The sequence below is a fragment of the Leptomonas pyrrhocoris genome, assembly GCF_001293395.1.
Source record: "Leptomonas pyrrhocoris isolate H10 chromosome Unknown, whole genome shotgun sequence".
NCBI classification, from domain to species: domain Eukaryota; phylum Euglenozoa; class Kinetoplastea; order Trypanosomatida; family Trypanosomatidae; genus Leptomonas; species Leptomonas pyrrhocoris.
In genome coordinates this window covers 892365-905124 of record NW_015438364.1, presented here as the reverse complement: position 1 = coordinate 905124, position 12760 = coordinate 892365, and the positions used below count along the sequence as shown (strand labels likewise).

General features: G+C 48.7%; 7 protein-coding genes across 8 annotated transcripts; 3 read left to right on the top strand and 4 right to left on the bottom strand.

The window, feature by feature from the left end:
• Nucleotides 1–52: 52 nt before the first annotated feature.
• ABB37_04834 (putative kinesin) lies at nt 53–1819 on the bottom strand (the record flags this gene model as incomplete). Its single annotated transcript, XM_015802642.1, has 1 exon — nt 53–1819. One exon carries the CDS (start codon nt 1817–1819, stop codon nt 53–55), a length of 1767 nt encoding a protein of 588 aa, XP_015659086.1.
• A 1068-nt stretch (nt 1820–2887) lies between these two features.
• On the bottom strand, nt 2888–4791 carry ABB37_04833 (putative kinesin; the record flags this gene model as incomplete). The annotated part of the gene is made up of 1 exon (XM_015802641.1): nt 2888–4791. Exon 1 carries the CDS (start codon nt 4580–4582, stop codon nt 2888–2890), a length of 1695 nt encoding a protein of 564 aa, XP_015659085.1. The 5' UTR covers nt 4583–4791.
• Nucleotides 4792–5249: 458 nt separating this feature from the next.
• ABB37_04832 (putative 60s ribosomal protein L39) lies at nt 5250–6189 on the bottom strand (the record flags this gene model as incomplete). Of its 2 annotated transcripts, none has more annotated exons than XM_015802639.1 (1): nt 5250–6189. In XM_015802639.1, exon 1 carries the CDS (start codon nt 5403–5405, stop codon nt 5250–5252), a length of 156 nt encoding a protein of 51 aa, XP_015659083.1. In that variant the 5' UTR covers nt 5406–6189. The 2 variants fall into 2 exon arrangements, with proteins under 2 accessions (XP_015659083.1, XP_015659084.1); XM_015802640.1 differs by having other exon boundaries at nt 5250–5426.
• A 308-nt stretch (nt 6190–6497) lies between these two features.
• On the bottom strand, nt 6498–7916 carry ABB37_04831 (putative Aspartyl aminopeptidase; the record flags this gene model as incomplete). Its single annotated transcript, XM_015802638.1, has 1 exon — nt 6498–7916. The coding sequence occupies exon 1, from the start codon at nt 7851–7853 to the stop codon at nt 6498–6500; it is 1356 nt and encodes a 451-aa protein (XP_015659082.1). The 5' UTR covers nt 7854–7916.
• A 1425-nt stretch (nt 7917–9341) lies between these two features.
• Nucleotides 9342–9984, top strand: ABB37_04830 (putative mitochondrial ubiquinone biosynthesis protein COQ7; the record flags this gene model as incomplete). Its single annotated transcript, XM_015802637.1, has 1 exon — nt 9342–9984. The coding sequence occupies exon 1, from the start codon at nt 9364–9366 to the stop codon at nt 9982–9984; it is 621 nt and encodes a 206-aa protein (XP_015659081.1). The 5' UTR covers nt 9342–9363.
• A 369-nt stretch (nt 9985–10353) lies between these two features.
• Nucleotides 10354–11009, top strand: ABB37_04829 (hypothetical protein; the record flags this gene model as incomplete). The annotated part of the gene is made up of 1 exon (XM_015802636.1): nt 10354–11009. Exon 1 carries the CDS (start codon nt 10455–10457, stop codon nt 11007–11009), a length of 555 nt encoding a protein of 184 aa, XP_015659080.1. The 5' UTR covers nt 10354–10454.
• A 262-nt stretch (nt 11010–11271) lies between these two features.
• Nucleotides 11272–12702, top strand: ABB37_04828 (hypothetical protein; the record flags this gene model as incomplete). Its single annotated transcript, XM_015802635.1, has 1 exon — nt 11272–12702. The coding sequence occupies one exon, from the start codon at nt 11272–11274 to the stop codon at nt 12700–12702; it is 1431 nt and encodes a 476-aa protein (XP_015659079.1).
• Between the last annotated feature and the right edge of the window lie 58 nt (nt 12703–12760).

Here is a 12760-nt window from a genome sequence, read left to right as displayed (position 1 = left end):
TAAACAGGTAATGTGCGGTTCAGAGTTGCGCTGGGAGAAAAAAAGCCGCTTATCAGGAAAGGCATTGGCTTCCGGTTTCGTCAACATCAAGGGAGTTCATCACTGTGCTGGTGATTCCTTCCACCTGCAGATACAGGGAATCCGTTGACAGAAACTGCTGCAACCTCTCCGTTATTGGGCCCAACACATAAACTTGCTTAAAGTTCAGCTTTGGATTTCCGCCATTGGACGGCACAATAGGGGTAGAGACGCGGCTACCTTCTTGTCCATCAAACCAGATAGACACCCGCACACCTTCGCTGGCAAAGTCTGGCAAGTGATGCAGTTCCACCAGCTCCACCACTACCATCACCTCCTCCTCAGCAGTGAGCTGCACATGCAAGTTGCATTGCAGCAGTGGCGGGGGACCTACAAGATCGTAGAAAGGCACAACAAGAGTGTCCACCTCGTAGGACCCAAGCGGAATCCCCCCCAGGGTAGTTTTACACGTGCCACAAAAACAGACCAGCGGGACTCGCTCCCGATCATCTCCAGCAGCAAAGGACAACTTGTTGACCAAGGCGGAAATCAACGCATTTCGCTCTGCGAGTGCGTCTTGTAATTCGGACTCCATCTTGCTATCATTTAACGCCAGCAACTCTCGACGTAGAGATGTTATGTCTGCCCTAAGCTCAGCGGCTTCCCTGTCGTACGTCTCGATCAGGCCTGTTTCGCGCGAAATGGAGTCGTCAAGGTAGGCGCGTAACTTTACTAGATCACTGTATTCGAGATCCTTGGAGCTCTTGTTCACCTTCGCCTTATTCGTGATCGCCATCGCGTTCGTCGCGTAGTCCAGCGTCGAGATGGTCTCCGTCAGGTTGAACGCTGTCGGCGACACCGTCGCGAGCATCCACGTCTTGCTGTTGCCGCCAAAGCTCTCCGACAGCAGCCGGGTCAGCTTCGACTCGCGCAGCGAGATGAACGCGTCGCCGCCCTTGCGCTCACTGAACGAGTTCAGCGCACGCCCCAGCATCAGCAGTGAGAGGTTGATCTTCTTCGCCTCCTCGAACTGCTGCCCCGTCGACTCCGTCTTCGTCTGCCGCTCGCTCCCCGCGAGGTCCACCAGCGACACGACGCACTCCAGGTCCTTCTTCTCCACCGACGCGAACTCCTGCGAGAGCGTGATCTGCATAATCGCGTGCGAGCGCGAGCTCGTCTCGTTCATCTTCGTCTCCGCCGTCTGCCGGTTCGCGTTGCCAGCGCGCAGCAGCTCCATCATCCGCTCCGCGCTCAGCACCTGGTGCACGCTCGCTCCCTTCACGTACACGCGCCGCCGCGGATCCTCATGAATCTCCAGCGACTCCGGCTCCTGCCCGCGCTGCCGCGGCGTCAGCAGGTCGCGCACCTTCTCCATGTACACCTCGATCATCGTCAGCGACACGCGGATCGTCAGGTCCGCATCTTCGTCCACCATACGCTGCGCCTCTTCGAACAGGCACCGCACAAACCGCGGTGCGACGCCCTCGCACTCCTCGCTCCCCACCTCGCCCAGCAAGCTGTACGTCTTGCCGCTGCCTGTCTGCCCGTACGCGAACAAGCACACGTTGAAGCCTTTGTATGCGTCCTCCAACATCGGCTTGCCAATCGTCTCGAACACCTCCTCCTGTCCGCCGCCAAACACGTGGTCGAAGCGGTAGGAACGCTTTATCTTCTCATCGTCGATGATCACGTCGCATTCGTCGGACTTTTGTACCACAACTTTGCAATTTTTCAGATCCCCCCGGCCTACGGGCCGGATGCGGAGCGAGACCTGCACTCTGGAGCGCCCATCGTCCGACATCCGCCACAATTATGCTGCAAATAGAGAAAATGCAAGCGAGAAAAAAGAAGAGCACCCAAGAAAATAAAAGAGGGAAATCAACGAGTAATGGGCTTTGAATAATATCGCCGTCGCCTCACGCCACTTCACGCGATTCGGACGTAAAACACCTAAGGGTCAAGGTGAAAACGAGAGTAAGAGTAGTATAAGGCAAGAAAGACGACACAAACAGACGAAACGAGAGGCAGGCCAACATCTAAAAGAGAAGGAAGAAGGGAATCTGACGACACTACGTCTTTATGTGCGTATTAAAAGTCTGCGATGAGACGCAGATGAAAATCGGAGAGTTCCTGTGAGAAGCCACTTTTCAACACGCAGATTCCCGCGGTGTCTAAAAAAAAAAATGAGCTGTGAGTATAAACGCCTTTTCTCTCCTTTCGAAAACGCTGTTGTTTGCGCAAACGGGATAAAGCAGTGCAGACGCACACATACACACACGCACACATAAAAAAAAAAGAAAACACCTCAAGTGTGTTTGTGTGGGAGTAGCTTATGCGAAACAGGCCGTGTGTTTCTCCTCTTTTGCAGAAGCTAGGGGTAATTAATAAATAAAATGCATGCGTTCATGTTTTGAGGAAGAAGAGAAGAAAGTTTAACCAAAGCAAAGAGAGGTGAAGAAGCAATGTGTATTTCCTTTATTAACGAGATTGGGTGCTTGTTTGTAAGTTTTCTGCGCTCCGCTTAGCAACTCTTTTAAAGGGGGTGGAGAAAAAACATCGGTTTTGTTGTCTAGTTCTGTGTACATGAACGCACCTTACGCACACTTCGAGCACCGCGTTGTTCACGCAACCAGAACTCAGCAAGTTTACTTTTTGGATGTTATGTCTTGTTTTGCTGTCAGCATGTTTGTGTTTTCCATAGCAGGAAATAATTATAAGAAAAAACGTATGAATAGCCCGGCTCGACGATCTGAAGAGAGCAACAACAGGAAGTAAAAAAAAGGGGAGCACAAGGGTGACAAACCCTGCAGACTAACGTAAACAGGTAATGTGCGGTTCAGAGTTGCGCTGGGAGAAAAAAAGCCGCTTATCAGGAAAGGCATTGGCTTCCGGTTTCGTCAACATCAAGGGAGTTCATCACTGTGCTGGTGATTCCTTCCACCTGCAGATACAGGGAATCCGTTGACAGAAACTGCTGCAACCTCTCCGTTATTGGGCCCAACACATAAACTTGCTTAAAGTTCAGCTTTGGATTTCCGCCATTGGACGGCACAATAGGGGTAGAGACGCGGCTACCTTCTTGTCCATCAAACCAGATAGACACCCGCACACCTTCGCTGGCAAAGTCTGGCAAGTGATGCAGTTCCACCAGCTCCACCACTACCATCACCTCCTCCTCAGCAGTGAGCTGCACATGCAAGTTGCATTGCAGCAGTGGCGGGGGACCTACAAGATCGTAGAAAGGCACAACAAGAGTGTCCACCTCGTAGGACCCAAGCGGAATCCCCCCCAGGGTAGTTTTACACGTGCCACAAAAACAGACCAGCGGGACTCGCTCCCGATCATCTCCAGCAGCAAAGGACAACTTGTTGACCAAGGCGGAAATCAACGCATTTCGCTCTGCGAGTGCGTCTTGTAATTCGGACTCCATCTTGCTATCATTTAACGCCAGCAACTCTCGACGTAGAGATGTTATGTCTGCCCTAAGCTCAGCGGCTTCCCTGTCGTACGTCTCGATCAGGCCTGTTTCGCGCGAAATGGAGTCGTCAAGGTAGGCGCGTAACTTTACTAGATCACTGTATTCGAGATCCTTGGAGCTCTTGTTCACCTTCGCCTTATTCGTGATCGCCATCGCGTTCGTCGCGTAGTCCAGCGTCGAGATGGTCTCCGTCAGGTTGAACGCTGTCGGCGACACCGTCGCGAGCATCCACGTCTTGCTGTTGCCGCCAAAGCTCTCCGACAGCAGCCGGGTCAGCTTCGACTCGCGCAGCGAGATGAACGCGTCGCCGCCCTTGCGCTCACTGAACGAGTTCAGCGCACGCCCCAGCATCAGCAGTGAGAGGTTGATCTTCTTCGCCTCCTCGAACTGCTGCCCCGTCGACTCCGTCTTCGTCTGCCGCTCGCTCCCCGCGAGGTCCACCAGCGACACGACGCACTCCAGGTCCTTCTTCTCCACCGACGCGAACTCCTGCGAGAGCGTGATCTGCATAATCGCGTGCGAGCGCGAGCTCGTCTCGTTCATCTTCGTCTCCGCCGTCTGCCGGTTCGCGTTGCCAGCGCGCAGCAGCTCCATCATCCGCTCCGCGCTCAGCACCTGGTGCACGCTCGCTCCCTTCACGTACACGCGCCGCCGCGGATCCTCATGAATCTCCAGCGACTCCGGCTCCTGCCCGCGCTGCCGCGGCGTCAGCAGGTCGCGCACCTTCTCCATGTACACCTCGATCATCGTCAGCGACACGCGGATCGTCAGGTCCGCATCTTCGTCCACCATACGCTGCGCCTCTTCGAACAGGCACCGCACAAACCGCGGTGCGACGCCCTCGCACTCCTCGCTCCCCACCTCGCCCAGCAAGCTGTACGTCTTGCCGCTGCCTGTCTGCCCGTACGCGAACAAGCACACGTTGAAGCCTTTGTATGCGTCCTCCAACATCGGCTTGCCAATCGTCTCGAACACCTCCTCCTGTCCGCCGCCAAACACGTGGTCGAAGCGGTAGGAACGCTTTATCTTCTCATCGTCGATGATCACGTCGCATTCGTCGGACTTTTGTACCAGAAATCCGGTCATTATTGAGATCGCCTTTGCCCACAGGCCGCACTCGCACAGAGACTTGTACTCGTGAAGAGGCGTCTTGTAAGCGACCCATTTCCTATCCAGTGAAACCAGAAGATAATCAACGATCTATCTGAAGTGCTAGGTATAATTACATTCGTTTAGTAAACTATGCACAGTTGTGTATAATGTGCAAGCGTAGAGCACGGTGAGATGAGCTTGCTTTCAAAGAACAGCCTCAAATAAAATAGCGAAAAAAAAAGAGAAAACAATCATATAATGTTTAAAAAAAAAAGACTGAATGGCAAGGTGGATAATTAAAGAAAAGAGGGAGTTCAAAGAGTGCAAAACTGGTTTGCAACAAGGAAAACGTTACCCGGAAAAAATCGTCACGCACCGAGAGATAAGTGCCATTAAAATTATCTGGACTGAAATGCACGCAAAATAACTGAGCCTTTTTTAGGCATGAGTTGGGAAGCTCTCCTTCCCATATAAGTACGATTTTCCGCTGAGTTTTGCTGCACAAAACAAAACGACAGTTGCCAGAATGGGTTCTACATTGAGGTACTGGTTTGCCTTTTACTGATGTTTTTTGTTGTTGTTGTTGTTGTTGAAAGATATATCAATTAAATGAAAGAAGCGAAATGATAATCAAAGCATTTGTTCCTGCTACTGAAACTAGTTAATAGTTCAGCTTCGTGCGGCGCCAGTGGCGGCGCTTCTCGTTCCACTTGATGCGGTTACCAGTGCGCAGACGGATCCAGTACGGAACCGGCTTGTTCTGGTTCATCTTCTTCGCATACTTCTTCTTCACGGCGAGAGGCTTGAAGCGGCCCATTTTGAGAAACTTCTAGGAACTGAAAGTGGAAAAAGAAAAGTTGATATCAAGATTGATGCGTTTAAGGAAACGATAGGAATGATGTGGACATGGCAGGGCATGAGTTGTGAGCAGTGAATATATGTATATACGACGTGTGCGTGCGCACAAGAAACATGGATTGGAAAATGAAAGGCAAACGGAAGAGTGGAGCTAAGCATATTAGGAAACTTTGACGTCTGTGAAGTGTACTGGCCAACATTAGGTAACCGACAGGCGTTGAAATGTATTTCAGTTCTTTGCCCTTCAAACAGCTACTGAGGCAATCGGTTAAACAACAGGCTCTTATGAAATAGGCATTAACACCATATTAGCACATGCTGCATACCGCTTAGAATACACCTCTGGTATAAAGGCTGAAAAGTGTTTTCTACCCACCAATTGAACAGCAGTTTGCAGTTGAACTTCATTTCTCTCTCTTACCAGCTCGGCCTGTGCATCCACAACGCAGTCCCTCTTTTTTTTTTCTCAGAGGTATTTTGCCACATTTATAGCATTTGTCTGTCCGATTTACTAGTATTATTGTTTATCACCTTCAAGATGTGAACGTGTAGTGTTTGCCCTACAAGTATGTGTACTGATTGGTGCCCATGTTTCAGAAGCTCTTCGCGGAACGTTAACGTCGTAAACAAAGTGCACTATTGGCTAATTCCGTGCTTTCCATACCCATCGCTTTGTTTAAAACGAGAAAAAAACGTACCGCAAATCATTTCTCACAAACAAACTAATCATGTACATATATACTTAATACAAAAAGCGGGGAAAAAAGAAGAAGAATAGAAATGCTCACGATAAAGGCTAGGAAACAACTCGCTGAAGTTGAAAGAAAATTGGCGGCAAAAACACCACAAGCGATATCAGTAACGCAAGTTGCAATCCATTTAATGAAGAGCTTGTTAAGGTGTTCTGGGAAGTAATGACGCCACCAATACGTGCGCCAAGAAGTGATTAAGAAACAAAAGCGCTATTGTTTTTGCACAGTTATTGCTCAAAAACGCGCTATTACAGCAGTAAGGTTTTTCCCCCTTTTTTGTTCGTCTCAGGAAAAGGTACTCACGAGTTTTCGTAGTTCACAAAGAAGGACTCAATTAGCTTTGTCATGTAATAAATGTCAAGTGTGCCGCACATTTCACGAACACTGTGCATGCTTATCATTGGGTTGCCAATGTCAGCAGTCTTGATACCGGAAAGCGTGGAGAGAATTGGACCGATTGTCGATCCGCACGGCGAGTCGTTGCGAACGACAAACTCCTGGACAGGCACATTGACTTTCTTCGCCAAGTGCTTAACAACAGCTGCTGTCAGACCGTTTGTTGCATAGCGAACATTGGCGTTGTACTTAATGACAGGTCCTTCATGGAGTGCCGGACGGTGGGCATTTTCATGTTTGTCAGTGTAATTCGGATGGCATCCGTGTGCCCCATCAACGGAAAGGAGAAACGAGTTCGCTACCAAAGTTGCGCGCAGAGTTCTGTTGCTGATGAGATGCTCGATAATATCAGGGACCAAAGAGCCGGCTGCGCCTTGCGGAGAGCCCGAACCGCACTCCTCGTGGTCGAATAAGCAGGCCATACGCACCATGGTGTCATTTTCCAACGCCTCAGCGTCGATGATGGCTTTGATAGCGCAGTAGCACGAGATCAAATTATCCAAGCGCGATGAGAAAATAAATTCGTCGTAAATACCTCCAATTGCGGCCGGTTGTGTGTCAATGACGCTGAGGTCAAAATCCAAAATTTCTTCCGGTTTGCAGCCTGCCTCGACAGCAATTGCGCTCATCAAGGCGGTACAATGCGTTGAGTCCGCGGATTCCTTACAGTCAGGTTCCGCAAGTTTCTGAGCAATTTCTGTGCAAATGACTGGAATCAGATGCGTCTCCTTGTTGGGGGCAAATCCTTCCCGTTCCTTAACGGACGTCAAGTGAATCGCAATGTTGGGAATTCGCATAATCGGTTTGTCAATTTTAATAATTTTTTCCTCCAGATGATCGCGCGAAATTACAACACGGCCGGCCACCGTAAGATCGCGATCGAACCATGAGTGCCACAAACCACCTCCGTAGCACTGAACAGCCACGCGTTGATACTTAGTAGAGGGAGATTTGGTATGGGGCTTCAAAAGAAAATTTGGCGAGTCAGTGTGCGCACCAACAATTTTGACGCCGTTCGCAGGATCAAATTTGCCGCCAACTGAAAATGCCACGATACTCGAGCCGTTGCGAGTGAGATAGTACTTGCCGCCAGGTGCCATTTCGGGCCATACTTTACCTTCGTCAAGTCGAGAAAAGCCTGCCTTCTGCAGCATCTCAGCAACCGTTTGTACTGCATGGAATGGAGTTATCGCCTGATTCATGAAACCGACGAATTCTTTCGCCATCTTCACGGCGTGCTCTGACTTGAGAGTCGTCATTGCTTTTCAAAAAAAAAGAAGTTGACGCAGAAAAAAAAAGAATCAAAAGTATTTTGTTTTCCTGATGGTGAAAAGTTATGTATTTTATTAAAGAAAACAAGGAACATAGAGAAAGAAAGTGTAGTGAAGGAGAAATACAAGCGGTAGGAAATTTAGCAAACCAGTTGATCACGCTTCATTATTGACGGCGTATTTTGAATCTTGCAACCGATAGCTTTGAGGATCGGTCATGCGTCTGAGAAGACTCCATTATTACCCGGATACTAGGAAACAAAGGAAGTGTCATGGTTAGTTGTGTTTCACGTACAAAGATATAAAGGAAGCCCTTAAAATAATGCTACGTTTTGAATACCTTATTAGCACGTCTCCACAACGCAGCAGGCAGAGAAATACGAAAATATAGATACACGGGTAGTCGGAGAAAAAAAATGACGGCAGAAACACTGTGTATGAGCATTTAACAGGCGCTTGTTTACATGCACCAATCTTCTTCGAGAAGATAGAAATTATGGATGGGAAGCACAAAACAGAACCTACACACGTTTTCAAATTCAGGCAACTCGTTTCGGCTAAGATAAAGTTGCAGAAGAGAACGAACAGCTACAAAAACGTTTTTCAACACTGGTCATGAGTTTCTTTTGTCACTGCTATTGATGCAGCTCTCAAGCGCCGGAAGAAGAAAGCTCAATCAAAAGGCACTAGAAATGATCACCTGCGAAACACATGCTGGTCCCATTTCAAGAACCAGCACGACTGCTATGGCACGAACCAGGCTTTTCGAATTGTCACGTAAGCTTTGAACAGCCGCCGCGCAAAGCCACTGCAGCGCTTTTGTTGTTGTTGTCCACTGTTCAGTTTCCAAACAGTTGTTGTCCTGCTTCCTTTTTCACGCTCTGTGCGTCGAGTGCTGTGGGTAGGTGAAGAATTGAAAACGATGAGCGCAGTTGGTAACTGAACCCCGCTGTTTTCTCGCCGGCGTGCCGATCAAAATGTGATGCGCGCTGGGCACCGGTTCTCTCCCCTTCCTTCCCCCTTCCCCCCTGACTTTTTTTGCAGGGGGAGGGGGAGGACGCAAATCAGCTGCGAGTGTCTTGGCTTGCTTGCTTGGTGGAAGGCGTAACTCTTTCCATCCTGCCAGTACAGAATTTTTGGATAGAAGGTAGCACCTGCGGACAGCGCATTTCTTGACACAAAATAGTGTTGTAATAGCAAGAGCAGTCTCGCTTCCAAAGCTCACCTTGCCCGCTCCGCTGGTGCATGCAATCTGAGGATGATTGGATAACGCGCTGGTCAAACTTGAAGAAGTCACCTAACCACTGAGGCGTGCGCGTTGTAGAAGGGTTAAACGTGCAAACCCGTTCTCTATTACTCGCAACACAATGGGTTTATGTTTTCAGTATCTTCGGCTCTGGTGTTGCCCTTGTCTTCCCATCTTACTCTCTGTCGTTGTCTCCCTCTCTCTTTCTACTTCTTGTCTTTTTCGCATTAGCGCATCAGAAAGCCATTACAAATGAAGTCCCTTTTTCGTCCAACACGCGCAATTTTGGGGCCAGTGTTTGCCGCCCCTGTGAAGCAGCAAAAAATTGATGAGGTCGTGCGGGTTGATCACGCAGGTGAGGTTGCAGCGGTGCGCATTGCAAGCCATCAACTGGAGTGGATGTCGCCACTGGACGACTCGGTCCCGATTGCCGAAGAAATTCTCGCGGACGAGGTTGTCCACCGTCGCGTGATGACGGAGCTTGCTGAACGACACGGTGTGCGAACCACAGCGCTAGACCCTTTTTTCAAATTCGGCGCCTTCGCTTTGGGTGCCGGAACCGCCATGCTTGGGAAGGAAGCCATGATGTGCTGCCATGCTGCAGTAGAAATTACCATTTTTGACCATTATAACGATCAGCTTCGTGAACTGGAGGAGTTGGAGGAGAAATGCTCTGATATGAAAGAGACCGAGGTGGAAAAGCAGGCGTGGGTGGATGTGAAGAATTATATTGTAAAGTTCCGCGATGAAGAGAAGCACCACCAAGAGCTAGGAGAGCAGAACGGCGCTGCCGATGCCCCAGCGTATCTTCTTCTTTACAACGGCATTCGTCTGGCCTGCAAAATCGGCGTCGCTCTCGCCAAACGCATCTAGACCTTCAAAAAAGAAAAAAAACTCATATATGTACCTTTATATATCGAAAAAAAGTGTAGGTATAAATCGAGTTTCTTTGTCTTTCCTACTTTATTTTTGTAACAGCCAACAATTTCAACTTGATCAGTATTTCAAAGAACAAAAATGAGAAAAGATTGCACGATCGACGATGTACCTCTGTGCAGCGGCTTTGAATTCGAATGCTGGGTCGTTATCCAGTGATATCGAACTCGAAACAGCATTATCGATGAGTTTTACAAAAGGCATACCGTACCTAGTCCTTACAGAGCACATGTTAAAATGTGCCTTCCTTTTAAAGATATCAAACATTATGTGTTGGACTTATCCTTCTCTTCTTCTTCCGTCTCAGAATACCTTTTTTCTTTGTCATCGAACACTTCCTCATACACAACCCCCAAATACTTTTTTGAGATTACACACAAATTCCTTTTATTGCCAGCGGTAGCACAATGCAGCCCTCTCAGTCTGCCGCAGAGGCAATCGCAAAGTACACAGACGAGCTTGTTGCTATCGATCGCAAGAATGACGAGGAGACAGCTGCGTTGCGCCTTGAGTACCGCAACAAAATGGAGCCTCTGCTGGTTAAGCGTCACGAGCTCCTGAAAGGCGTCAACAGCTTTTGGTCTGGTGTTCTTTCGTCACCGGAGACACCAATTTCGGGTTTGCTGAACGGCACGATTGATCCGAAGATTGTGCGTGCTATTACCGACTTTCAAATTCTCACCCGCGTCGACGACAACAAGCTCTGCCGAAAGATCATTATTTCCTTCCGCCAAAACATGTTTGTGGAAGAGGGGCACGTTTCACGCGAAGTTGACTCTGAGATGAAGACGCTCTCACTTACCCCGCTCAAGTGGAAGCAAGGCACCGACCGCGCGCGCACCGACTCTTTCTTTTCATTTTTCACTGAATCGTTCCAGTCTGATATGGACGCCATGAGCGAGGTTGTGGAAGGCCTGGATATTATTTATCAGAATCCGTTTCTTGCCGTGCAAGCTGATTAAGGAATGTGGTTGCTTGCAAGAAAAACAGATCTGCGATAACAATGATTATTGCTTTTTGTTGGAGCTTAAAGTATTATTCTGTCCTTCTGTATCCTCTTAAAGGCGCTTTAACGTGAGCATAACGAAACGAAAAAACAGTAGTGTATTTTCTTACTGCGGTCTTACGTGCGGAGTTTTCAAAGAAAAAGCAAAACTGGCGCATTGCTCTTGTTGGCAATTTACGAAGAACCGATGGATCGCAAGCTCTTTTCGGTTTCTTTTGATGCGCATGGATGTACATCTTTTTCTTTTACTTCCTGACCGTTTTCGTTCCGGTCTGTTAATTCGTGTGATGTTTCCATCGACGATCACAACCCCAGTAGTTCATCATTTTTTCCTTCTTCTCCTTTTCTATTTCAGCTGTGTTCTTTCCACGACATCATTATCCTTTCTTAGGAAGGATACTAGCTCTTTTTACGGTCTTCTGTATCTTTTGGCATTTGTTTCTTATTGTTTTTCTGTGCTAAACGAAAACAAGATGAATATGCAGAGCACGTCTCGTGGGATCGAAGATCTGCTTTACAACCTCGGATCCTCGTTAGAGAGGTTTAAGGGTGTAAATGGTCTGCAACGGCTAGTCACCACAGGAAAGCTCTCACTGCTGTCGCTTTTTGGTGAATTTGAACGCACAAGAGACGAAGTTTATGAAAAAAGATCAGCTGCAGTAAATGAGACGCGCCGGTGTCTCATACAGATAGCGGATGAGTTTGAGGGAATTACGGGAACTGCGCAAAAACTAGTGCACAAAATTGATCATCTTTTAAACACATTGGTGTGCTTTCATCGTGCGTGCGACATGGAGCTAGATGATCGCTCCACTACGGATGACTCTGATGCGCAGCAGCTCTTGCGCGACTTCGCACAGATGCAGGAGAAGAACAACAAGTTGAAGACGTCACTCAACGATTTCTGCACCTCCACCAGCACCTGCGCAGACTTGACGCGCAGTGCAGTTGCACAATTAGGGGAAATGGACACTAGCACTTCTTACGAAGTCTCGGTTGCCTTAACGGACTTTGACCGTCAGCGACGCAGAGTTCAGGTCAGGAGGAACGAGTTCACGAATGCGATGAGTAGCGCATCCTCTCGTCAAGATCCGGTGGTGCAATTTGCAGAGTTCAACTATCTTAAAGAGTCCGATGCCCTCGAAGGGTATGGAAGGAGGTACATTGACTCGCTTGCCGCTGCCATGACAACCACAGCATTTGCGCTAGAACAATCTTCAATGACGGGATGGGCCTCCTCCAACGTTTTCTTTGTCCAGCTGGGTCTCTTTTTTCACGATATGACAGAAGGCAGCAGATCCGTCGCGGTAAACTTGCTTTCTGTCAAAAACGCGCAAAAAGTGTCACGTCAACTTACGGACGAAAAACGAACTCTGCTGCAGCAGCAAAGGACAGCGGCGAGAGATAGCACCACACAGGAGAGGGAAGACGTACATTACGAAATCGGAGGCGTTGCGTATTCGACGACGATGACAGCATCTCGCGCTACACCAACGTCCTCCAATGCATCTCCTCGCCAATCTCCAATGCATGTGGATTCAAACAGCCACGTTACTCAAGACCCTGTTCATCCACAGACCTCCTCCACCTTCTCTACAAGCACGCCTGCAGTTTCCAAATCGGTAGACCTCAGCGACCTCTTTCAATGAACTGTACGGTTACAAGCGCCTTGTAATTCCGTTTCCAAATCGCACGTTTCTGAACGGC